Source organism: Cervus canadensis, chromosome 1, assembly GCF_019320065.1.
Source record: "Cervus canadensis isolate Bull #8, Minnesota chromosome 1, ASM1932006v1, whole genome shotgun sequence".
Classification (NCBI taxonomy): domain Eukaryota; kingdom Metazoa; phylum Chordata; class Mammalia; order Artiodactyla; family Cervidae; genus Cervus; species Cervus canadensis.
This window is the reverse complement of record NC_057386.1, coordinates 111,211,467-111,235,875: the sequence shown is the minus strand read 5'-3', so window position 1 is coordinate 111,235,875 and position 24,409 is coordinate 111,211,467. Positions and strand designations below refer to the sequence as shown.

At 52.4% G+C, this 24,409-nt stretch overlaps 1 protein-coding gene across 10 annotated transcripts in view; it reads left to right on the top strand.

Annotated features, from left to right (window-relative positions):
* MTMR3 (myotubularin related protein 3) overlaps nt 1-11,320 on the top strand; it is a 125,586-nt gene extending 114,266 nt beyond the window's left edge. For 4 of the 10 annotated variants that reach the window (XM_043436828.1, XM_043436811.1, XM_043436887.1 and 1 more), the window contains 7 exons: nt 1,157-1,327; nt 2,658-2,803; nt 3,513-4,914; nt 5,962-6,072; nt 6,526-6,614; nt 7,335-7,361; nt 9,214-11,320. In XM_043436828.1, coding sequence (XP_043292763.1) covers nt 1,157-1,327; nt 2,658-2,803; nt 3,513-4,914; nt 5,962-6,072; nt 6,526-6,614; nt 7,335-7,361; nt 9,214-9,385 — 2,118 coding nt within the window. In that variant the 3' untranslated portion in view covers nt 9,386-11,320. The remainder of the gene's footprint in view (nt 1-1,156; nt 1,328-2,657; nt 2,804-3,512; nt 4,915-5,961; nt 6,073-6,525; nt 6,615-7,334; nt 7,362-9,213) is intronic. The other 6 variants (XM_043436858.1, XM_043436868.1, XM_043436839.1 and 3 more) reach the window with 3 other exon arrangements.
* The last annotated feature ends 13,089 nt before the right edge of the window (nt 11,321-24,409 follow it).

The window sequence follows — 24,409 nt, the reverse complement described above, 5'->3', positions numbered from 1 at the left end:
GTCTCTACTTAACTCCAGGCTCTGATATCTGCTTGTGACTGCTCAATATCTCCACTTGAATGTCTTAATGGTATTTCAAACTTGTTATCTCCCCACCTCAAAACTGATCTTCCAGAAGTCTTCCTTCTTACCAAATGGCAACTCAATACTTCCAGTTCATTTAGGGCAAAACTTTTATATTGTCTTCAACTCCCCTTTCATATTCCACATTCAGTCTGTCAGCAGATTCTGTCGTTCTGCTTTAAAAATGTACCTAAAACCTGATAACTTATTGCTGCCTGTGCTGTTCCCAGCACTGGTCTAAGCCACCATCAGCTGTTGCCCCAATTGCAGACAGTCCAGCAGCCTCAGAGGTCCTTCTGAAACATGATATAGACTGTGTCTTTCCTGTCAGGAAACCTCTAGTTACTCTGCTTTTCCACACAGTAAAAGTCACAGTCCCTAAAGTGGCCTGCAGGGCTCTCCCAGAGGTTACCGTCCAGGCTCATTTCCTCCCACCTTTCACCTCATGCAGTGTCCGTCAGTCACACTCGCCTCCTTCAGTTCCTCAGAAGTGGCAAGCTTGTGCTCATCTCAAGACCATTGTGCTGGCAGTTGCTAGTGCCTGGAACAGCCTCCCAGCTCCCTTCCCCCAGTGTGCATACGCCCTGCTCTCTCATTTCCTCAGGCCTCTGCCGCGGGGGCCTCTCATGCTGCCCTGCGTGTGCTCCGGCCCTCTTCCCTGCCTTCCTGCCTCACTGTGCCTTGCACTGCTCAGGCCTCCCCGGCAGGGTGGGAGAGCGGCCTGCTTCCTGCTGCTTCTCTGCACCCACAGACACGTCTGGGCTGCCCGACAGCGGCGTGTTGAAGGAGAAGTCTTCTGAAGTGTGCTCTCAGTTCAGACTTGGTGGCACTGACCCGCTTCTGTGCCCAGTTAACTTAGGACCTCGGAAGCTGTTTACAAGGAGGCTGAGAGGATGGGGGTGCCAACGCCCTTTTAACTCAGGAGTGGTGGTGGTCGGGGTTGTGAGGAGGCTGCAACTTGGTTCCCCCATCCTTCCCGAGTGTGAACGGAAGTGCACATCAGGGGTGTTGGGGAAGGTGGCTCTGCTGGGCTGACGTCCCCCCAGAAAACATGCGCCCCTTGCTTGATTTTGCTTCATGTTGGGTCTCACAGGTGAAGCTGGTGCAGCACACCTACTCCTGCCTCTTCGGGACATTCCTGTGCAACAACGCCAAGGAGAGAGGGGAGCAGCACACGCAGGAGCGGACGTGCTCTGTGTGGTCACTGCTGCGGGCGGGCAACAAGGCCTTCAGAAACCTGCTGTACTCCTCGCAGGCGGAGGCCGTACGTATCCTGCCGTCTTTCTGCTCCCAGCAGCAGAATAAACTCGGGGATGGGCACACAGGGGATCCTCTTCAACAAGGCGTCTCGGTTGTCTCTGGATAGGCTTGGTTCCATTTTTTCCAACCACTCTGTCCTGAGAAAGGCCTGTTTTCTGTTTATGCTCTGCCCTGCTTCCAACTCCTCTTTGTTCGGAGTGGTTTGACCTTAACACACATCTCTACTTGGCTACTCTAGATAAGAGTCTTTTCTAAGCGTCTCTGCCAGAGCTTAACTTACTCCGAGCATCTCCTGACATGTGGAAGAGGCACTTAGGTCATTCCCCGGATGCCTGACAGCTCAGAAGGCGCTGCAGGCCCCCCACATCTTCCCAGTGTCAGCAGGCGGTGATAGCCACTGCAGCTTCTGCCTCAGCAGAAGACTGTGTGTGACACTAGCCTGTCTGTTTGATTGACCCTCTGCTCACATGGAGAACTGGCAGCTCCTTTAAGACTTTGTTCCTCAAAGGAACACTTTCTGTTAAGCAGAGAAAAGGAAGCACATATATCTGTGCACTGGTCCATGGTCTTGTTCCTCATGTCAGAATGCATCTTAAATTCTAAGTCACAAGGAGGCTGCTGCTGCTAAGTCGCTTCAGTCGTGTCCAACTCTTTGCGACCCCATGGACGGCAGCCACCAGGCTCCTCTGTCCATGGGATTTTCCAGGCAAGAGTACTGGAGTGGCTTGCCATTGCCTTCTCTGACAAGGAGGCCAGTCTGAGGTTATATTGGTTTGCTGGACTATTAATGAATGACATCTTACTTCAGTTAAGTGGTCCAAGGAAGGATTGAAGCTAGCTGCTTCTCTCTCTCCTGTGCCTGCTGGACAAGTAGCAGTATGGAAGAAAGTTTCCTTCCTTCCTTTTCCATATGATTAATTTAGGTGATCCTGTAAAACAGGTTTGACAGTGTGTTCTGAAGCCAAGCTTTGTACCAGGGAACAGACAATCACCATCTAGCAGAATGACTCGCTTTCTTGTGCAGTAAAAGCAACAAATTAAGCTGAGAAAAGCCAGTCATTCAGTAAAGGTGACTTAAGAAATAACTGATGAGAAATGGATTTTTGAAAAATGTTTTTAGATTTTCATGCCCACAGAGGCTCTCGGGTGAAGAATGTCTACCACCCTCTCTGGCCCGATAAGAACTGCGTTCACTCATGTAACGGCTTTCGGAGATCTTGAGGACTGCTGGGCGTCCCCGCTTGGCACTTGCTCCCCCCCCGCCCTGCATTTCTAGGCGTTTCTGACGGACCTGTGGGAACGTGTTTGAACCCGTGTCCCTGCTCTCTCCTCAGGTGCTGTTCCCTGTATGCCACGTGCGTAACCTGATGCTGTGGAGCGCGGTGTACCTGCCCTGCCCGTCCCCGTCCACCCCCGCGGACGACAGCTGTGCGCCTTACCCCGCCCCAGGCTGCAGCCCCGACGAGCCGCCTCTGAGCCGGTGAGGTCCTCCTCGGGCGTATTCCTGTGTTGGGGTGTACACAGGGATGGTCGGAGGTTTTGACATTGTCTGGCTCCACACCTTTGTGAGCTCTCTTGAGGTTTTCTTAGGGAAGGGGTAAGGGTTTTGGGCTGTGAGGCTGTATGAGCCTCGTCCCTGAAGAGTCCTGGGCCCTGTTTCCACTCTGCTCTTGGGCAGTTTCTCAGTGATGGGGCAAACCCTCTGTGTGCCTGTGACCCACAGCTCTGTGCTCCTGCCTCCCTGTTGTGACCTGTCATCTTGCTCTCGAAAGGCGGATTTTATTAGATGATAATCTGCTTTGCAACCTATGAATTAGCTTTACTGAATTCAGACTGATGACTAATAGAGTAATTTAAAATATTGTACTATCAGAAAATCAGCAACGCTACTTTGCTTTGCCACTAATTGAGAAATGCAGAACTATCATGAAGATTGTTTTTCTAAAACCATGTTTGGCATTAGTTTATCTGTATGTGTTGGGCATGAGGTAGGGGAGGTGCCCGAGAGTAGAAGTTCTCAACCTGGAGCTCTGCCTGCCTGCAGCCTGAGTCTTACTCCAGATATGCCACGGCTCCTTGAGTAGCTGTGATGGAGCCAGTGAGGAAATGACTGCCTGTTAAAACCTGTTGTCTCTGACTTACCCTAGAACAACCTCAGATCCTCATTTCCCCCAAACTCCTTTCTTTAGGCTACCAAAGACCAGATCATTTGACAATCTGACCACTGCCTGCGACAACACAGTGCCTCTGGCCAGCCGGCGCAGCAGCGACCCGAGCCTGAACGAGAAGTGGCAGGAGCACCGTCGCTCGCTGGAACTGAGCACCCTGGCTGGTCCTGGGGAGGAGCCTGTGGAGCCTGACAGCCTGGGGAAGCCGACCAAGGTGCTGGGTGGTGCCGAGCTGTCTGTTGCGGCTGGAGTAGCTGAGGGGCAGATGGAGAACATTTTACAAGAGGCCACCAAAGAGGAGAGTGGGGTGGAGGAGCCAGCCCACAGGGGGGTGCAGGAGGTCAAGGAGGAGGCTCTGTTGGAAGAGGGGAGCAGGGGTAAGAGCCCTGAGGGCTCAGCTCGTGAACCTGATCAGCAGCCAGAGGTGGGTGAGGCTGCCCTAAGGAGCCATCCAGGCACCAGCCTTCCTGGGCTCTCACAGGGTGTTCCTGAGCAGGGCGGGCCCAGTGTTCTCCCCAGTTCTCTCCAGGAGCCGCCCAGGGGAGAGGGTACTCAGGAGGTCCCTGTGGCACCGTCTCAGATAGGAGCTGTGGCAGAGGGCAGGGAGGAGGCAGGCCTTCCCGTCTCAGCAGATGTGGACGTTGACTCTGGTACCTCACCATCAAGTTCTCTGCCCTCCCAAGTTCCATTTGAGACCAGAGGACCAAACATGGATGGGTCTGTGGACATGTTAATGGAAGATAAAGTGAAGTCAGACAGTGGGCCCCAGGGCCATCATAGACCTGGCCCAGTCCACAGGGGCCGGCTCAGTAGCAAGGACGTGCTTCCTCCAGCCGTGGAGCCCAGGCCTGCGGAGAGAAGCCTGGCGGAGACGCCCCAGCTGGGGCCTGCGGTGCGCAGGACTTCCCCTGGCGGCGCCTGGAGCCCAGTGCATTCTCCTAGTGCCTTTCCTTTAGCCGGATGTAAAGAGGGGCTTGTGTGCAACGGTGCCCCAGAGACTGAAAATAAGGCCTCGGAGCAGCCCCCAGGGCCTAGTACCTTCCAGAAGTACCCCACCCCCAATGGACACTGCGCCAATGGGGAGACCGGGAGGAGCAAGGACTCCCTGAGCCGCCAGCTGTCGGCCACAAGCTGCAGCTCTGCCCACGTACACGCGAGGAGCCTGCACCACAAGTGGCTGCACGGCCACTCGGGGAGACCGTCGGCCGCCGGCAGCCCTGAGCAGCCTTCCCGCAGCCACCTGGACGACGACGGCATGCCTGTGTACACGGACACGATCCAGCAGCGCCTGCGTCAGATTGAGTCGGGCCACCAGCAGGAAGTGGAGACCTTGAAGAAACAAGTCCAGGAGCTGAGGAGTCGCCTGGAGAGCCAGTACCTGACCAGCTCCCTGCGCTTCAACGGGGACTTCGGGGATGAAGTGGTGAGTACACCATGGTACCTCCGTTTGCACAGGAGATGGGCATGCTGCGCCGGGCGCCCTCTGCCCGATTTCAGAAGCAGTCGGAAAGGTCTAGAATAGCCCTGGGGAGAGGCTGGAGACCCGCCTCCACCAGGTGACCGGCAGTGCTGCTTTTTCTCCCCTGCCTGCGTACTCTCCACAGGTGTCCTGTCTCCAGGAGAGGCAGGAAGAGGGTGCACTCACCGTGTGGTCGGCCAGCTCTCTGTGCAGAGAGGGTCAGGCCTTGAAGAGCGTGAGCTGGGCAGAGTGACCTTTGTCCGGCAACACAGATGTGCCTGTCCTACCCCGCCCCCAATAGCGTGAGCTGTGGCTTGGAAGGTTTAGTTCTTTCTAAACATATCTGTACCCATCTTGTGGCAGGTGATGGCAATAGAGATGGGAAGAAGGATTGGTTTCTGGCACGGCCGGGAGTTAGTGCAGATGGGCCTGGTGACTGGAAGTGGGGGTACCTGAGGGGAGGGTCTCAGGGAGACACTCTCCTTCCTGGTGGGTTTGACTCGGCGTGATTAAGTACAGGTGTGAGTCTGGCTCTGAATCAGTCAGCGTACATTAAAGGCGGGCTCATCCAGTCACTTCACTTCAAACTGACTTGGTTTTTTCATTTTCCTAAAGAGTCCTTCAGAGAAAGGAAGACATGCCCAAAGCACTGTTTCAGCACACAGATGTCAGTGGCAGGGTTAGATTGGCAGGTCCCCTGGAGCAGCCGACGTAGAGTTCCCAACCCACTCTGGTCACTTTTGCCTACTCACTCCCTGGAACCCGAGGCCTGCCCTGCCACTCCAGAGTCACTGCACCCAACCTTAGATCTGTGTATCTCTCTTCCAGCTGAGCTCAACCCTGTCTCTGCACCTGCTCAACCCAGCTCTCGATGGCTGAGGCACCTAGAGATTCAGCAGCCCTAACACCCAGGCCCGCCCACATTCCTTGTGCTCCCTTCTTTGCCAAGCTCTTTCTTCTTCTGGGAGGAGACCAGGTTCATTCTGTTCAGCTGTGTTTGTTTGCCAACAGACTTCAATTCCCGACTCGGAAAGCAATCTGGATCAGAACTGTTTGTCTCGCTGCAGCACAGAGATTTTCTCTGAAGCCAGCTGGGAGCAGGTGGATAAACAGGACACGGAGGTACAGGCTCAGCCCCTGTTCTGAGTGCCACCCATGCAACTATTTTGCGGTTCTTCTCCACCCCCATCGTCTGTTCCCCCTGCCCCAGCCAAGGGAAGAGCTCACCGCACACTTAGCCCTCTCTGAGTCTCAGCACCTATGACTCCCCGTCAGATCTGGAGTTTCTGAGCCAGGGCGACTCGAGCCAGCCCTCTCCTCAGTGCCTCTGCATGGAGCCTTGCCCGCTCTCGCAGCAGCCGGGCTGCTCTGGCTGCCTCTCGATCTCAGGGGCGTTTGGAGTCCCCTCGAGGGGAATGGTTTGGACGCCTTTCTTGTACTGCTGACATCAGGCCCGATGGGCTGGTGCCCCTGGAGCCAGTGTGGTCCTTGTGACGCTAGCTGCCCCGGCATGGCTCCGTGGGCTCCAGCTGGATGGCCGTCTCCTGTCACTGACCTGGCCCCGTTGTTTTACAGATGACCCGTTGGCTCCCTGACCACCTGGCCGCCCACTGCTATGCGTGTGACAGCGCCTTCTGGCTTGCCAGCCGGAAGCATCACTGCAGGTGCACCTGGGGGGAGTGGCGGGGCGGGCAGGGGTGTAGGGGCCGAGGCTGGGGCAGAGCCTGCAGATGGAGATGCGGGCATCTGGCTGGCAGACCCAGGGGTCTTCAGGACCCCGGCTCACCTTTTGTGCCTCTAAAATTGGTGTTTACATAACTGCATTTGGTCTCTCTCTTTCATTTTAGAGTGATAGTAAGTTTTGAAATGTACAAATGATGTCCCTTTTTGTTTTTTCTTCCTTGATTGGTGAACAACAGCCATCTCCACCCAGACCACCACTTCTTATTCCTAGAGTGAAAGTGCTTCCCCTGCAGCATGGCTGCTGTGAGCAAAAGAGCTTTCCTGTTGTGGGCAGGGAGCTTCACTTGCCTGCCCCTTGCCCTGCTCCCTGACCCTATACTTCTTCCGGGTGGGGTCTGGTGGGACTGGCTGAGCAGGCAGTTTTCTGTCCACAAGGCTCTTAACTTCTTTCTGGGCTGCAGAGTGAGTGGCTATGGGTGCTTTGCCCCAGCTGGGGTGGTGACTGGAGCATAGTGTTCCTGGGATAGGAATTTGATCTGAATTGTGACAGAACTCACCTGCGTGAGTGGGCCTGGATTGAAAATGGAACCACCCCCCTGTCCAGCGATGATGTTTCCAGGACTGTGTATCTCCCTGCCCTCACCCAAGCCCAAATGTCTTTAGTTGGCTTCTCCTCTGAGCTCTCTCTCCCCTCCTTGCAGGGACACTGATCGTGTTGATCAAACATGGTGAGCATTTGCAACAGCCTGTCTGTGGTGTCTGCACATCTACAGTAACTTCTCCACACTAACGCTCCCATTCCCTTCTCTGCACTCACTGGGATGAAGCTTGGGTCCGGGAGCGCAGGCGGGTGGGCTGGGGGCGTGGGGGCACCACAGCCGCTGGCTGAGGAGACCACTGGAGCTGGTCAGGCTGCAGCCAAGGGTGCGCCTGCTGACTGCACAGGTCAGGCGAGCCATCTGCTCTGGCGAGCCCTGAAGAGGGCTGCTTCAGCAGGGGCTGGTCCTGTGAAGTGGCCAGTAGAGGGGTTTTTAGAGCTTTGTCTTTTGGGTCAGTCATTCCCTGCGATGCCAGAATGGTACTGGCATCACTGGTCTTTTCTTTTTTTTTCTTTGGGAAAAAAAAAAAAAAGCCCAGGACCGAACAAGAGGTGGTCTTTCCAGAGAACTGCTAGCATTGAAAACTGCAAGGCAAGACCCCACATGGCATCTGTCAGGATTGCCTGAGAGAGGTCAGATAGACAAGCTTAGCTCATCAAATTCATGTCAGGCCTTTGAGTTGAATTCCAGCAGGTATGTGAAATAAATGTACACATTAAGAGATAGATTGAGGCAATTTCTCTCTGTAACCACAGGTTCTTACTGATGCACGCTTTTCAGAAACAGTTGTGAATTACTCACTGCATTCCAGAGGATGAAGTCTTGTGTGTTGGTTTTCCTTCTGTCTTTTCATTGCCCCTTTCCTTTTGTGGTATTCTTTTGTCTGCAAAGGGTATTCAGCATTCTCTTTTGTGCTTAAGTGGTCCTTAATCCAGCAGTGGGTTTCCTTTCTGAGGAGCATCAAGGAGAAGGTCGTGAGTGACGCTGGCTGAGGAGGAGTTACCCATTAGCTTTTGACCCCACGTCGTTGGAGGGCTGCATCAGACTCTTTGGGAGCCTCCTGTTGGGCTTATTGGGGTTGATTTTAGGACCTTCCCAGAGTGGGGCTGTAAGGTGAGCAGAAACTCAGCCTCTGCCAGTTCCCTTTCCTGGAGGCCGTGTAGGGCATCTGTTTGGCTGTGCAGACCTATGCTGCACACACACGTCAGAGCTGGGCTTTCAAATGGAGGAAGGGTGAGAGGTCAGGGTGCAGTCAGGCCTTCAGAGCGCAGATACTCCCTGGAGATGCATGCGGGCAGCAGAGTGACCCACGAGTGACTGACCCTTGTCTAATTGGGGGTGTGTGTGCACGCGTGTTCATCTGCATTGTCCTTCTACCCTGAGCACGTGGCACGGGTCGCTCGTCTCCTGGCTTCGCATGCCGGCAGCACAGCAGTCCTAGACGACAGCAGCCTGTTCTGTGTTACTGCCTCTGAGCCTTTGGGCGCGGGCTCCTCCCTCCCCAGGTGGGCTGGAGGTTTCTCTCATCTGAGTGGCTCGGAGACCAATTGAATTGGTCTCTGGCCTCTTTATGATCACAAGCTACACAGAGGCCATTGCTCAGGTGGGTGTGGCCACAGGGTTTTCCTGGGCCAAGACTCAGTCATCGAGCTAGTAGCTGCCTTCCACCCTGGGCCCATTTGCTTCCATGGATCTCTGTTGAGCAGCATCTTCTGACACCTGGTAACCTTGAGCCGTAGCGGTAAGGCAGCCAAGTGTCCTGGACCGTAAAGTGAGAGTGGTGTGCGACTGTGCTCGGGAGGGGTCCCTTCCCTGCCTGGCTTCTCACTGGGTCAGACCCACCGGAGTGTTTGGTGTAGAGGAGTCCAGTCTCCAGCACATCTGAGTTGCATACAGGGCAGCTCTGCCTTCTGAAGTTGGTTTCCCCAGCCTGTCTCTGCTGCTGACACTAACGCTGTTTCTGTTTTTTTCTCATCTCAAGGAACTGTGGGAACGTATTCTGCTCCAGTTGTTGTAACCAGAAGGTTCCAGTTCCCAGCCAACAGCTCTTTGAACCTAGTCGAGTGTGCAAGTCTTGCTATAGCAGCCTGCATCCCACAAGCTCCAGCATTGACCTAGAACTGGATAAGCCCATTGCTGCCACTTCAAACTGAAGCTCCGTGACCTGGGGCAGGCGGAGGCCAAGCTGCTGCTCCCCTGACAGGCCCACTCAGCCTGGGCAGACCTGGAGGCCCGTGCGCTCTGGAACGGGGGCGTGAGCCAGCTGTGCAGAATGGGGGCACTTTGGGATGCACCACTGGGTTGTGGTTTGGTTCCTCCCTTCCCATCCCACCCCACATTTTTTTTCCTCTCCATTTTCTATCCTCCCTCTGCCTCCCAAAAAGAGAAAAGTACCCTGGTTGTCTTTTTTAAAAAAAAATTATTTTTTTTTGATGGAAGACCAGAGGTTGCCAGCTGTTGAGCGATGCTGAGCGGTGCTTTGTTCTTCAGGATGGGAGGAGGCTGGTTGAGTCAGGAGTGGAGGCCTGAGTTAGACAGCGGGGAATAAAGCCGGTGCTGCCGTTTGTGACTGATCCTCGTTACCGCCGCCACGTCAGAGCTGAGTGGAAAACCTTTGCTTCTGAGGACGCCAAGAGCATCTGCCCTAAGAGCAGTTCCGTGTGCCCTCTCCCCCTCAAGAGGGGCTGGGCCAGTCCCCCCACAGGCAGAGGAGTGGGAGTGGGGTTGGGAGGGGGCACCCTCCGGAGGCCCTGAGAGGGCTGGCATCTCCTCCTCCACGGGATTCTCGTTGTCTTGTTAACAGACCCAGGTGTCTGGGCCCCGTCACTGTCAGTGGTCAGCCCCCTCAGCCAGGCCGGCAGCACTTCCCACCCTCAGGCGTCAGACCGGCCAGAGCACAGCTCCCCGCTGCTGCAGTCAAGGCGGGAGTAGGCGCTGAGCCGGGGGGCACCTGAAAGCCCCCTCCAGGGCCTGCACCCCCAAACACTCTCTTCCTCGGCCAGCACAGGGAAGTCCAGACTCAGGGTTCCGGAGACGCCCCACTCCCAAACAATCATGGATCTCCCCCTTGAGGGGTAGAATCGGCCTCTCAGAGTGCAAGCGTCTGGAAAGGGGGAGTGTGTCCCACAGAACCAGCCTTCCTCCGCTGCCCCTTGGCGCTCCTGGCAGGGCCCCGCCGTTGCCCGGTTCTGCTGTGTGCTGCTTGTCAGCCGCGAGGGGCGATGTGGTGACTGCAGGGTTCCTTAGAGGAGGGACACAGCCCGTGGGAAGTGCGAGGCACCTCTCCTCAGCAAGCTTTGATGTGGCCCTCAAAGAGCCTTAAATCAGGGTTTGTGGTGGAGGTGGGCATGCAGAAGGGCGGAGCGGAGTTTAGGTTTGTGCTTTGGGATCTTGGTGTCCACGTTTTGTGCCTGCCCTCTCTCCCGGGGGAAGGGCCATCTAGGCTCTGCGAAAAGCTGCTAACTGGTAACAGGGCAGATTGTGGTGAGCAGTGGGGGTGCGGCCTGGGAACTCTCCTGACCCTTTGGGAGCAGTTCCCTGGCGAAGGGCAAGTTGTGTCTCAGGAAGGTGGCTCCTGTGTGTGCCTGGGTGTAGCCAAGACTTGGCCCGGAAGCCTTCCCTGGAGCTGTCAGTCCAGGCAAAGCCAAGGGCACCTGAGCACGTCTGACTTTCCAGTGGCAGCAAGCTGCTCAGAATTTGCATTTAGTGAAACAGGGTGTAAGTGCTTCTCCACACTCTTGTGTGGTCAGGCCTTGCAGGTTGGGAGAAGTCAGTCTAATTGAAGATTGTGCAGTTCCTAGTGACAGGTGCCAAGAGGTAATGATTACGGGTTTCTTGGGTCTGATGTACAGTGTGAATAAATGCTTGCAGCTCTTAGCCCTTTTTTGATCAATGAAGCACTTTTTTATTAATATTTTTCTTTGTATGTAAAGGAGGAACCGTAACTCCGCAGCTGTACATACAACCCTTTTCTCCTAAAGAGGAGTCAATCAGCGCTCCTGTATTTTTCATTTTTTGTCAAAGCAAGAAGTAAATACTTTAGAACTGTTAAATATATAAATAAAGTGAATAAAGTTTAGTGTTCCGCATGGTAGCGTTTGCTAACACGTTCTGATTTTTCCCCCCGTGGTGTATTCCCCTTCATCCCATTTCCCTCTGACACCAAAGCAGTTTGAGGTGCTGCTAAGAAACTGAATTCTGACACAGGAAAACCAGGTTTCTTCTCAACTCTAGACCTTGGCAAGGAGCCTGCACCGCGATGCCCACACACTGAAGCACATGTCTTTGATAGTTTTTGCCGCTATTGTCTCCAAAGTTAAAAAGAAAGCATCTTAACAGTCGGCCATTCTTTCTTACCTGAAGGAGTGAGTGTCAACAGTGATTAAAACTACCTCTGTCCTCCAGGCTTTTTTTTTTTTTGCTGTTACTTTGATTTCAGCCAGTGCTCTGGCCCCTTAACCCCACACACCAAGGGCGTGTCGGCAGCACCTGCAGCAGCAGGTAAGCACCGAGGCCTGCATGCAGCGGAGACTGAGGGGGGTTTTGAGGGGGTGGCCAGAAAGCACCTCGCCTCTGCCTGTCCTTGGCAGAGACTCCCTGGGGCAGAAGCTGAGCTGGATGTGAGTAGACTGTGTGTGTAATTAGAGGTCTCCTTTCTCCTCCCACAAGAGGGAGGAACCTCCGCCTCTTAGGTCTGCAGCCAGTCGAGAAGGCCATGGCTTCTCGTCACTTCCTGACTCGCTCCTGCTCTCTGTAGAGGGATTTTCCTTCCCGTGTCACTGTTGGGCACCCTTCCCGTCCCTCGGGCCTCTGAGGGACGTGATGTGATGCAGTCCTTCCCGAGGGAGGGTAGGTACCGAGCAGTGCCCAGCTCTGGGGTCGCCAGCCTTACGCCCGAGGTGAGCTGGGGGCTCTTGCCAAGTGGCCTGTGATGGCCACCTGAGAGCCTCCCAAGGCCCTCATCACTCTCTGGATGTACTCGCTGCTTAAAGTGCACACAGACTTTAAAATACTCCAGCTGTTCCAGTCTGACATCTCTGTGCGCCATCTGGCAGGTGTGTGAGGGAGAAGGTGCCACTTCAGCGGCCTTCAGTCCATCAGGAAGCGGAGTCTGGGTTTAGGCCACGTTGTGAAAACCTGAGTGTGTCTCTACACAGAGCTCCTGTTCCTGAGGGCTGATGCTTTAGGCCTTGGGGAGTTAGAAATCCTGGTAGAATCGAACAAAGCCGTTGGGGCCGTAGATGGGGAACTGCTGGCGTTACAAAGATGGATGAGACCTCCACAGTGTGGGCAGAAGGCCAGGACGTGCCCCATGGAGGAGGCTGTACGTGGAGGAACTGGATACCCGAGGACACAGCCAGTTTTCCTCACTCAGAGGTATTTGATCTCTGAGCCCCCGAGCGCTAAAGGTGACCTTGAGGTGCCAGGTCGTCATCTTCATCTCCGGATTTGCCTTTCCTGGGTCTCTCCAGTACCTCCCTTCTTTCAGTACTTTGGTCTCAATCCCGGTCCAAAAAACGATAGCGCTGTGGTGATCCACTAAGACTTCCTAGTAAAGGTGTACAGAAAATTGATTTTGCTAAAATGGTCATTGTTTACTTCTACATTAGCAAAGAATATTCTAAAGAATTAAATACTGTGGCACATTTAAAGGGGAATGAACAAAATGCTCCCAGGGCATTTGTTAAACTTCCAGCTATTAAAAAAAAATCAAAATGGGAGTTGAGTAAACCCTAGAATACGGTCTTCAGGCCACGTGACTTGATACGCCTGGCCTGGCCCACAGGCTGGGTGATCCCGCCACTGAACAGCTCCTGTGTCACGGCACGCCGCGTTAGCCGAGGGTGCGGCTGACGGTGATGGCGGGCCTGGGCTGCGCAGCAGAATGACTGACTCCACTTGGAGTCTGGAGAATGTGGCGGGGGTCCAGCTGCCAGTTGGTTCCGTCATCTAAGAGCACTTGTTCTAAGTGGAGCTTACCGATGCGGTATCTGGAGGGCAGGGCTAGATCTAGTGAGGGAGGCGGCGGCGCTGCTCCCGCGCCTCTGACTCCTTCAGACAGGGTCTCGCTGGCCCCGATCCACCGCGGCCGTGCTGCCTGCATCCTCTCCCTTGTTTGCAGGAGTCTGCTGCCTGCTCTGCAGGTACCAGCTGCCTCTGGTCAAACAGGGCTCTTCTAGGTTAGGCAGATGGTCAGAGCCGTGAGGGGAAAGGGTGCCCTCTGGAGTAGGAATTAACAAAGGTTTTACATGCCGTTGTATTTTATTTACCACGTACTGTCTTTCTATCATATCCATGTTAGTTAGCTTCTGTGATACTGCTGATGGCAGCTGGCATTTCAGTTGTATTTTCAGTGAAATTTTACATTGGCTTTCAAAATTGACTTTTAACTGCTTCCAGACTGGTTTTAAGATTTTTTTGTAAATGCAAAACTTAACCCCTGAGGCTTGGATCCTGATTAAATACCCTGTTGCTCAGACAGCAGTGCCTGCTACTGCAACAGCCTTGATTCTGCTGTAGACTGAGTGACTGAACTGAGGAGCTATCGTTTTCACCCGCAGCTGTTCAGCCCCTTGCACTGCGGTTCTCTGGTCAGTCTTGTGGCCAGTGTTTAGGTGCCTGGAGTAAATCCACTCTGCCCCTTAGTCTGTTCAAGAGGCTTGGAGGGGACAGCAGGAGCCCACATTTGTGTTTCAGAGGTGGGTAAGGGACCTTAGGTGGGTAGTTTTGTGGTTTTCATGCTCTTCTGTGGGGAGTGAGTCTCCAGCCCATTTTAGTATTGGGCTTCCAAGTAAGATCTGATTTGAAGAAAGGTTTTGATGATTAAAATTAAAATTACTGATTTAATCCACCCTCCTAGTTTTAACTTTATTTTTTACAGTGGTCCTTATTGGTTAAATGTTTTAAAAACAACAGTGTGTTCATGTGAATTCCAAACTCCCAAACTATCCTCTCCTGCCTCACCCCACCCTTCCCCTCTAGTGACCTTACATTCATTCTGTTTCTGTTTTGTAAATAACATCGTAGTTTTGATTTGCATTTCCCTAATAATTACTGGTGATGAGCATCTCTTTATGTGGCTGTTGGCCATCTGTATGTCGTCTTTGGGAAAATGTTTAGGTTTTCTGCCCATTTTTTGATTGGGTTGGGTTTTTTTTGTTGTTGTTACTGAGTTGTATGAGCTGTTTGGTGACTAATCCCTTGTGGGTCATGTTGTTTGCGATTTCCTTTGTTGTGTAAAAGCTTTCACGTTTAATTGGGTCCCCTTTATTTTTGTTTTTATTCCCGTAACTCTGGGAGATGGACTGAAAAAGATATTGCTGCTATTTATATCAAAGAGTATTCTGCCCATGTTTTCCTCTAAGAGTTTTATAGTATCTGGTCTTAACACTTAGGTCTTTAATCCATTTTGAGTTTGATGCTTTGTTGAGAAAAATGAGATTCAGGGAGCAGCAAAGATTCATCCAGGGTTACCAGTGAATAAACAGCAAAATGTGAATAAGAAACTTTTCTCTTCTGATGCCTTCCCCTCAGAGCTCCTGGGCTTCCAGAAAGCAGCCTTAGATAGTTATTCTAACCTGGTTCTCTTTGAATTAGCCAAATCGGAAATCTTGGAGAAGAGCCTAGCAGTCACTACACAAAGGCTTAAACTGTAAGTCCTCCTATCCCTGGTAACCAAAATCAAAAAGTTTTAATATTATATATAATCCAGGTTTTTTTGTTTTCTTTTAACCTTTCAAGTACCTAAAAACAATGTTAATAGAATGAACTAAATTCAAGTCATAATGTCTTAAAATCAGTGTGGTGGCAAGGGTCCGCGTGGGGAAGCATTTCTGACCAGTGCAAGTTGTGAACTCAGTGTCCAATTCATATCTGCTTTTATTTGGAATGCTATAGAGGAATAAGCCTTATTTTCATCTATGTAAGTGGAAATAGTTTGTCGGCAGTCTCTGCTTATGGACAAAGCTGAAGTAGATGCTTGAAAAAAAGGATTAACAGGACTACCCAGGACCTGCTTTCATCCCTTACCTTCCATACATCAGGTGAGACACACCCAAAGGTTATAATCACTAACGTTACACATGGTGACAGCCACTAGCAGCCGGGTGTGGTGGCCCCAGCACCAGGCTCGCACCCTCCCAGCAGCGACCCAGGAAGCCCTCACAAGCACGAAACTGGAGGCCTTACCTGAGGTCTCGGGCAGCCTAAGCCATGCGCGTTTTACCTCCGAGCATACCTGTTAAATACTGAAAATCATCCTTAATATGACACTTGCAGTGAGTGACTGCAGGGAACCTCTGAAGTGCTGCCACAAAAGCCAGTTTCAAAACCAGTTATTTGATGTAAAGAATCGGGGGTTTCTGAGCCCACAGCTTGGGGTGGAATCCAGCCCTGCAGCACCCGCTGAGCAGCGGCCCCGGGGTGGGGGTCGATGATGAGGACCTAATAAGTACTCCCCGCCCCTCTGTCCCTGAAACGAGGACTGCTGTGTCCACTGCTGGCGGACGCGGGGAACCATCCGAGCCAGCCGGGCTCCTGTCCCACCATGTCTTAACACCTGAAGACAAGTGGTCCTGCCCTGGGTCTTCACCTTACAGAGGTAACATTCTGACCTGAATTTACTTACAATAACGTGCAATTGTGTCACTATTCGAAGACTTCAAAGTTCATGTGTGAACTTTAAATATCGATATATTTTAAATGGATGCAGGTCTGGAGGTGCACTGCTGCTTTAGAATCCTATAAAAGCAATGGGAAAGAGGGGCCAGAGGAGAACTGCCTGTTGGAGTTGAGGTGGCCTCAGCTTGCCAGGTTCCTGACTGAAGACTGCAGAAGCCGAGAGAGGCACAGAGCAGCCGCTCTGCAGGCCGAGCAGCCGGGGAGGGAGCGCGCTGGGCCTTGCCTCTGCACAGCGTGGCTGGCTGAGGCATGGACCTGGGCCAGGCTGTGTCTGCTACTGAGCAGGTGAGCCTGAGGCTGGAAAAGAGTGACCACCTTCCCTTCAGCTCACCCTCCTCGCCACCTCCCATGCCAGAGGAGCCCGGGTGGCTGAACATACTTAAGGCTTCGTCATCCAAATTAAAACAGATGTGAGTTAATTGTAAATGGTTCCCCTACTGTACTTTGCCTGTTGGACAGTCATCCCCTAGAACTGGAGGCCTTTCAAGTCCCCCTTAGATGCTGGTACCTGCTGACACTCTACTGGGGTGGCTCCCGGTTTTGAAGTTCCTGTCAGCCCTGGGGACCCGCCCTGGGTGACATGTCTGTTCTTTCATTCGACTTGATAGACCAGCCAGCTGCTGCCTCAGATCTCTGTGCCCGACATGTGTGTTCTCTGGGGTCCCCGCTGGCTCTCCTGCTTCTGCAGCTGGCCTTCGGGCTGTGCCAGCCTGGCCTCACCTTGCTCCTGTGTGGTGCTGGCGTTCCTGACGTTCAGTTCTCTGCTCTCCTTCCACACATGCTTCCCTGGAGACTTGTATAAGTCAAGGTACTTTATTAACAACAGTTCCATCCATGTCTCTGCCAGAAATGCAGTGAAGGCCTCCTTCCCCAGGGGCTCGGAGAAGCTGTTAAGGCATCAGGTAGTCCCCTGAGCAGCCCGAGACATCAACCTGAGGGACTAGTTCTCAGGGGCCCAAGGACTCCGCTCACCCAGTCTCGTCAGCTGGAAGGAGGGCTGAGCCAGAAGGCCTGCAGCCCGGGCCTTGTCGCTAGTCCTCTGCGTGCCGGGTCTAAGGCACTGGGATGTCGCAGTTCCTTCCCAGTCAGCCTGGAGCAGGTGTGAACCTGATGCCACCCTGCCTTCCTCTCCCCCACGTCCAGGTAGGAAGTTAACCTCCTCTTTCCAGATGGTAGTTGAATTCTTCCCCAAAGCCCTGGCCACCTTACGAAGCTCGTCATAGGAAGTTCTGAGCCACACTAGGCAGGAATGAACCGTGGCAGCTAAAGCCAGTGCCCATGGCTCCTGTGCGCTGCCCGAGGCCGGGAGGGCGAAGGGGCGAATCCTTTGCCTCTCATGTCCTCTGTAGCTCTGCCCTCCAAAGCCCTCTAGACTTTCGGAGATCACTGCCAAGGCCTGAAAAGCTGAGGACAAGAGCCTGGGTGTCAGTCACCTGCTTGCCCTTCATCTCTGGGGCCCTAATTGAGACCTCAGCTTACACTTTGCTTCTGACAGCTCTGGATACACCAGCTCACTCTTTTAATAACTAATGAGACCGGTGGTTCTGCACAGGCTTCTTTGGTGATTTAGATGCATCCCTATCCCAGGAGATAACGTGGCATTTCTGTCTCTGGCACTGCCGTCTGTTAGGGAAGACTGGGCAGATAAAAGATCCTCATTATCCAGAAAGAACTGGGACCTGGAAAACCCTTTTAGAGTTAACCCACTGTAGACAGAGACCAGAGTTTCACATAGTAAATAATGAAATAGGCTTGATTGGAACAAGTATCTATTAGTAAAGTGTATTTGCAACTATGAGCTAATTCTTAGTGCTGGTGCCTCACCTCCATTCCGGGCAGTGGCGACCCCGGAACTTCCCGAACACAAACCTCTTGATGTCTGCCCATCTTTGGAAAGGAGGGCCAGCAGAGGTGCCCCTGGGGAGCAGAGTAGTGGGCCCAGGTGGTAGGTACCGAAGGTGGGGGAGTTGACCCCCTGCCCTCAGAGGGGAGCTGCGCTCCTGTAGTCCAAGCAGGGCCTCCGGCAGCCCTTCCTCCACAGCACCGCCCGCCCCGCTCTACTCCCCAGCCCTGCCTGAGCTGGGAGTCCCTCCCACTCCCAGCTGCCCACCGCTGTGCCCACGGCCGCTGCTGCTTCTCCCCCGTCACCTCTGCGAGGCCCCCAGGACAGCCCCACCCGAAGGCAGTGAAAGCACACGCCAAAAACAGCGCGGTGCCCGCCGCCCGGGCAAGGGACAGACGGCCTGCAACGCCACCTGCAGAGTGTGACAGCAGTGAGCGAAGGGGCCAGGCACACGTGCAAACACGCGTGAATCTCGTGTCTCAGGTGCAGACACACGGTAAGCACAGAAGCCAGGGCCCTGGCCAGCTCGAGAGGTGGGAGAGGATAAGTGACCTTCTGGAGAGAGGGGGGATTCACGACTGCTCATCTCATAACGCATCAACCTCTGCAGATTTTTAACATACTTTTCTAGTCACGTTGTTTTATAAAGGTGAAACAACACCCCAGTCCCTCCATACCTTGGGCTTCTCAGGGCTTTGGCCCCTTGGTGTGCACACCTCTCCCGTGGTCGGTCAGCCTCGGTGGGAGCTGTCAAGGCCTGAGAAGCAGCGTTGGCTCAGCCGCTCGGCTGGCTGTGGGTCGATGAGCAGAGGGCCGCCGTCGTTCCCCCGGGGGTGGGCTTGTCCGGCCTGTAGTGCTGGCACTTCCCCGCCCCAGCCCGACTGCAGTCCCAGGGCAGTGTCCGTCCGTCTGGAGCACTGGCTTCCTGGCTGCTGCAGCCTGGCCCTGAGTGGGTCACCTGACCCAGGCCTGCTTCTCATGAACGGGATCTGCTATGATGAGTCGCCCCAGGGCCCTAGGTCTAACTTAAATCAGGTGGGGTTCTCTTGGTTTCCACTGTTTATTTATATAATGTGGTCATCTGTCCACTTAACTGGAGTTTGCGGGGGAATATTACAGGGACCCCCCCCCCACACCTGGAAACCTTTGATTATGTACAGGGGTAGCAGTCAAGTAGCAAAATACAAACCCCACTTCCTGTCAGGCGCCTCAGTAGATGAGGCAGGGAAAGCCAGAACCCTGCCTTCACGGGGAGGACTGGTGACAGACGATGGCAAGCGTGAGAACGCTGCGGAGCCGTCTGGGAGGACCCGCAGCAAGTCAGGAGAGGGGTCCCTAGGGAAGTAATGTGTAAACTAGGGCCTGAGGGATGGAGAGGGAGACAAGAAGCCAATTTGTTGAGCATGTACTGTGTGCTAAGCCCCCTTTGTCCAGACTACCATTGTTTAAGATAGGTGTTATCATCCCCATTTTACAGATGAAGCAGCTGAGGCTAAGCAAGGTGAAGAGCCCTATCCAAGGTCGTTCAGCTAACCTGCCGCAGAATGAGAACTTCAACTCCAGTCTGATGATCCAAAAGCCAGGCAATGAGGCGGCTGCCGTCACAGACAAGGCCAGAGGTGGCGGTCGCCTTGGTGGATCCAGAGAGAAGCAGATGTGCAGGCCCAGCAGGGACCCGGCAGGGAAACGGCAGGACCAGCGAGCACTGCTAAGGCAGAGGGGCCAGACGTGCTGCAGGCTCCGCCTCCATCGGCGGGACGGACAGCATCCTGCTGGAGAAGGAGGGGGAGGGCAGAGGGTTAGAGGGGCAAAAAACATCATTTGATATATTCTACTTCAGTAATGAAAATAAAACCGGGATCATCCCATGCCTAGAAACTCCCTCTCGTGCCTCAATCCCAGTGTTCTCTACACCCATTCCCGCCCCTCCTCCCGGCGTCCTCAGGCACCCAGTTCTCTTCTGATCCTCCAGCCTCCTAAGACCTCACCTCAGGCAGGGCAGAGCTGCAAGGCCCCCCAGGAGGATGCTGTCCTTGGCCACCCTATCTGCCGCCGGTACCCCCGGGCTTGGTTCAGGCCTCTCCTGACGCCCCCTCCGCTGCAGAGGGTCTGCCAGGGGAGGAGCTGCTTGTGTGCTGAACTCCTCAGGGTGGAGTCCTCCCCCACCCCTCCCCTGCCACCAGGACCCAGAACATTCTGTGTGCACAGCCTCCGCAGTCACAGGGCTCAGAAGAGCCTTGCCTCGGTCTAATGCGCTTCTGCTGCAGTTCCAAATATATTCCTACTGTATAGAACAAGGGGCCCATGTTTTCATTTTGGATTAGGCCCTGACACTAGCTGTCCTGTCCCTGGATTGTAATGATGTGAGACCCTGAGTGGCAGGCAGCCTTTCCCAGCTGTGGGAGTGAACCTCATTTCTAGTTAGGAAGGCCCACTGTTTTAAAGCAGAAGGAAATAAAACAACAAAGAGCTCACTTACTTTGTTTCTATGAAATACAGTTTTATGTGCAGTTTTATGTTTCTTCATGGGTAATAACTTAGGAGGGAACCTTGGGAATAGAATACAGAAATAACAAATTATGGGCCATTAACCGTGGTTAATTGTTTCTTTATAGCCTAGTGTGGAGGCGCATCTGGGTTGCTCTGCACCCGCAGTCACAGGTAGGGAAGGAGGTCTGCTTAAGTGTAAGCCAGCAGCTGGTGATCGCAGCCTGGCTCCCCAAGCAGACACTGCTGTCAAGGCCTCACCTCCAGTTAAACAGTGTTTCTCACAAGCCTAGGCACTGAGCTTACCTGAGGTCCCTTCGGCTCTCAGGTGTGGAGGAGGTCCACGTGTTGCCTGGGCATCCTGCAGCAGCAGCTTTTGGGGTGTAACCCACCCTTGTGCCCAATAAATTGGATGAGTCTGCCACTCAGGCTCCAGACAGCTGCAGGTCGCTGCTTACTCTAGTAAACACCTGTTTAAAAGAAAAAATGAATTCAAAAAGTGTTGGACTCTGCTCGGGAAAGGTACAGAAAGGTTCCGCTGGTGGGCCTGCCTGTCCTGATGGGCTAACAGATGAAGCACCAGGACCGCTGAGTCACTCCCCCAGAGCAGTAACACGAGAGACGGGATGAGCACGCAGGAGAGAAAGTCCACCCCCAAGTTCCTCTTCTCAGAGACACAGCCGGTATCAATCCAGACTGGCTGTGGACGGCCTTCTGGAATGTACTTGGTCATCCTGTTACCCTCTGTCGAGCTGATCCATGTAATTCAGCGGTCCCGCCCCGGGAGCGTGGCTGACCTCCTTCAGTTCACAAACTACAAGCCAGATTCCTTGCTCTGATGGCAGCTGGCCTCCCAGGCATACTCAGCTGTTCTTCACCCCTTGGACCGTCTCCCCTTAACTCTTCTCATCTGTCTCCTCTCCCTCAACTTCCACATTTCTATTACTGAGTGCCTGTCCTTGCTCCACCTGGGGGACATGGAGGGAGGGAAATAAGCCTGGTCCCCAGCCCGAGCTTTCCACCTGGTGAGTCCATGGGTTCCGCAGACCTTCATGGTAAACCCTGAGGAGGCATGGTAAACCATCAGGGCGTGGCTCTGGTCTGGGCATCAGGAAGGGTTTCCCTGAGGAGTGTGATTTCTGTGGAAAGAAAGAGGTGGTAACCAGGCACCAACCAGGGGGCAGGAGAGGCTGCGAGGAGGGAACACTGAGGCCAGGCCAGCAGGGCAGTGGGCCCGGAAGCAAGGCCCTTTGAGGGGAGGCACTCTAAGGCCAGTGGGGCTGAAGTGCAGGGGGCACATAGGGAGGCGGGCTCGGCTCAGATAAGCGAAGTCTGGGCTCGAAGAGCATTCTGCCAAATGCCCCTCCTTCGGTGTTATTCCAGACCTCTTGCTGCCACTCACCAACATGGTGAGTTATGTGCAAACAGGATTCCACTACATACAGTCTCTGCACCTCTCCTCACTCGGCCAGCAGCCATCTTGAGTGTCCTTCTGGGTGGATACACGCAGACCTGCCCGCAGGTTTGCGCGGCTGGATCGTCCTCCACAGCCTGTGGATGTACTTGTGTCCGAGGATGCTCATTTATTTTCTTTAGCCTAAAATGGCTGTGGAGGTGCCTAAGGAGAGGAGTGTTCCTGGGGCACTAAGTCCCAGGTTGGTTCTGCCATTAAGTACCTGACTTTGGGGGTGACACGGCCCCTCCTGGGCCTGTTTCCCGGTTCACTGTGTGCTGGGCACTATTATCTCATAAAACAAAGTCAGTGTTGATATTTCTCATCAATGAAGGGCTTTAGCTAGAGGACTGTCATGATTAGATTTGTGCTTCAGAAAGATCACTCGGGTTGCAGTATGAAAAATTGCTTGCTCTTATCCACATTTGTAAAAAAAAAAAAAAAGAATCTTACAGTCTGTCAAAGCCTAGTTCAGTTTCCCTCTTCCAAATGTTCCCTCTCCAGCACACACAACCTCTTAACTGGAATTCTCCTCTACCCGGTTATCCCCTAGAACATAAAACCCCTAGAAGTTGAGAATCGTGTTTTTCATCCTTGCATCCTCCACAGGAGTAAGTCTATACAAGGACTTAATAAATCTCAGCAGAGTTGTTCATGCACTAAAGAAATCATTTTGGTTGACAGATAAGTGACCCACTCAATACCTGTTTGGGACCCAAGCCTCCTTTTGATACGGAGTTTTATCCACAGGCCTTGAGCTGTGTATGATTAAGCACTGCAGGAAGTGTTTTCCTGGCTCTGAAAGGCTCTGACCTGCTTTGCCTGGAGTGCAGATGTTGAATGAGACTGTCTAGAAAGACGCCCTAAAAGCCAGCCAGGTGTTTTGTCCCGGGGCTTTAAGAAGATCCTGCGATTCGGAAGCCTGAGAGCTTCCTTTTCACCTTGCACAATACACTGAAAGCTTTGCCTTCACTGGACTATTGCTGTATAGGAATGAGTGACCTGCTTTTTCTTTCCTTTGAAAGTTTTGCTCATTAAATACAGTTTTCTTAGATCCATGCAGCTTAGTGTTATGGAAATAAAAAGCGTGTATCGAACACCTGCAACTTGAAGATCAGTTCTTCTGTTTCATAATTTAAAATAACATAAAAATGGAAACAAATGGGACCTAATTAAACTTAAAAGCTTTTGTATAGCAAATGAAACCAAAACTGAAATGAAAAGAAGACCCACAGAATGGAAGAAAATGTTTGCAAACAGAGCAACCAACCAAGGGATTAATCTCCAAAATTTACAAACAGCTCAAGAAGCTCACTATCAAAAACACAACCCAATCAGAAAATGGTCAGAAGATCTAAATAGACATTTCTCCAAAGAAGACATATAGATGGCCAACAGCCACATAAAAAGGTGCTCATGACCACTAATTATTAGAGAAATGTAAATCATAACTGTAATGAGGTTACCACCTCACACTGGCCAGAATGGACATTGTTAAAAACTCAACAAATAAGAAATGCTGGAGAGGGTGTGATGAAAAAGAAACCCTCCCACACTGTTGGTGGGAGTGTAAATTGACAGCCACTATGGAGAACAGTATGGAGGTTCCTTAAAAAACTAAAAATAAGAGTTGCCATATGATATAGCAATCCTACTCTTGGGCGTATACCCGGACAAAACTATAATCTGAAAAGATACATGCACATCTGTGTTCATAGCAGCACTATTTACAATAGCCAAGTGACGGAAGCAGCCTGAATGTGCACTGACAGGTGAATGGGCACGAAAGATGTGGTGTGTGTGTGTGTGTGTGTGTGTGTGATGGAATATTACTCAGTGTGTGTGTGTGTGTGTGAGAGAGAGATGGAATATTTGTGTGTGTGTGTGTGTGTGTGTGACGGAATATTACTCTGTGTGTGTGTGTGTGTGTGTGTAATGGAATATTAGTGTGTGTGTGTGATGGAATATTACTCAGTGTGTGTGTGTGTGTGAGAGATGGAATATTACTCAGTGTGTGTGCGTGCGTGTGTGTGTGTGAGATGGAATATTACTCAGTGTGTGTGTGTGTGTGAGAGATGGAATATTACTCAGTGTGTGTGCATGCGTGTGTGTGTGTGAGATGGAATATTACTCAGTGTGTGTGTGTGTGTGTGTGTAATGGAATATTACTCAGTGTGTGTGTGTGTAATGGAATATTAGTGTGTGTGTGTGTGACGGAATATTACTCAGTGTGTGTGTGTGTGTGTGTGTGTAATGGAATATTAGTGTGTGTGTGTGTGATGGAATATTACTCAGTGTGTGTGTGTGTGTAATGGAATATTTGTGTGTGTGTGTGTGTGTGTGTGTGTGACGGAATATTACTCAGTGTGTGTGTGTCTGTGTGTGTAATGGAATATTACTCAGTGTGTGTGTGTGTGTGTGTGTGTGTGTGTGAGATGGAAAATTACTCAGTGTGTGTGCGTGTGTGTGTAGTGGAATATTACTCAGTGTGTGTGTGTGTGATGGAAAATTACTCAGTGTGTGTGTGCGTGTGTGTGTGTGTAATGGAATATTACTCAGTGTGTGTGTGTGTGATGGAATATTACTCAGCCATTAAAAAGAATTGAGGTAATGCCATTTGTGGCAACAAGGATGGGCCTAGAGATTACCCTACTAAGTGAAATAAGTCAGAAAGACAAATACCATGTGACATCACTTATATGTGGAATCTAAAAT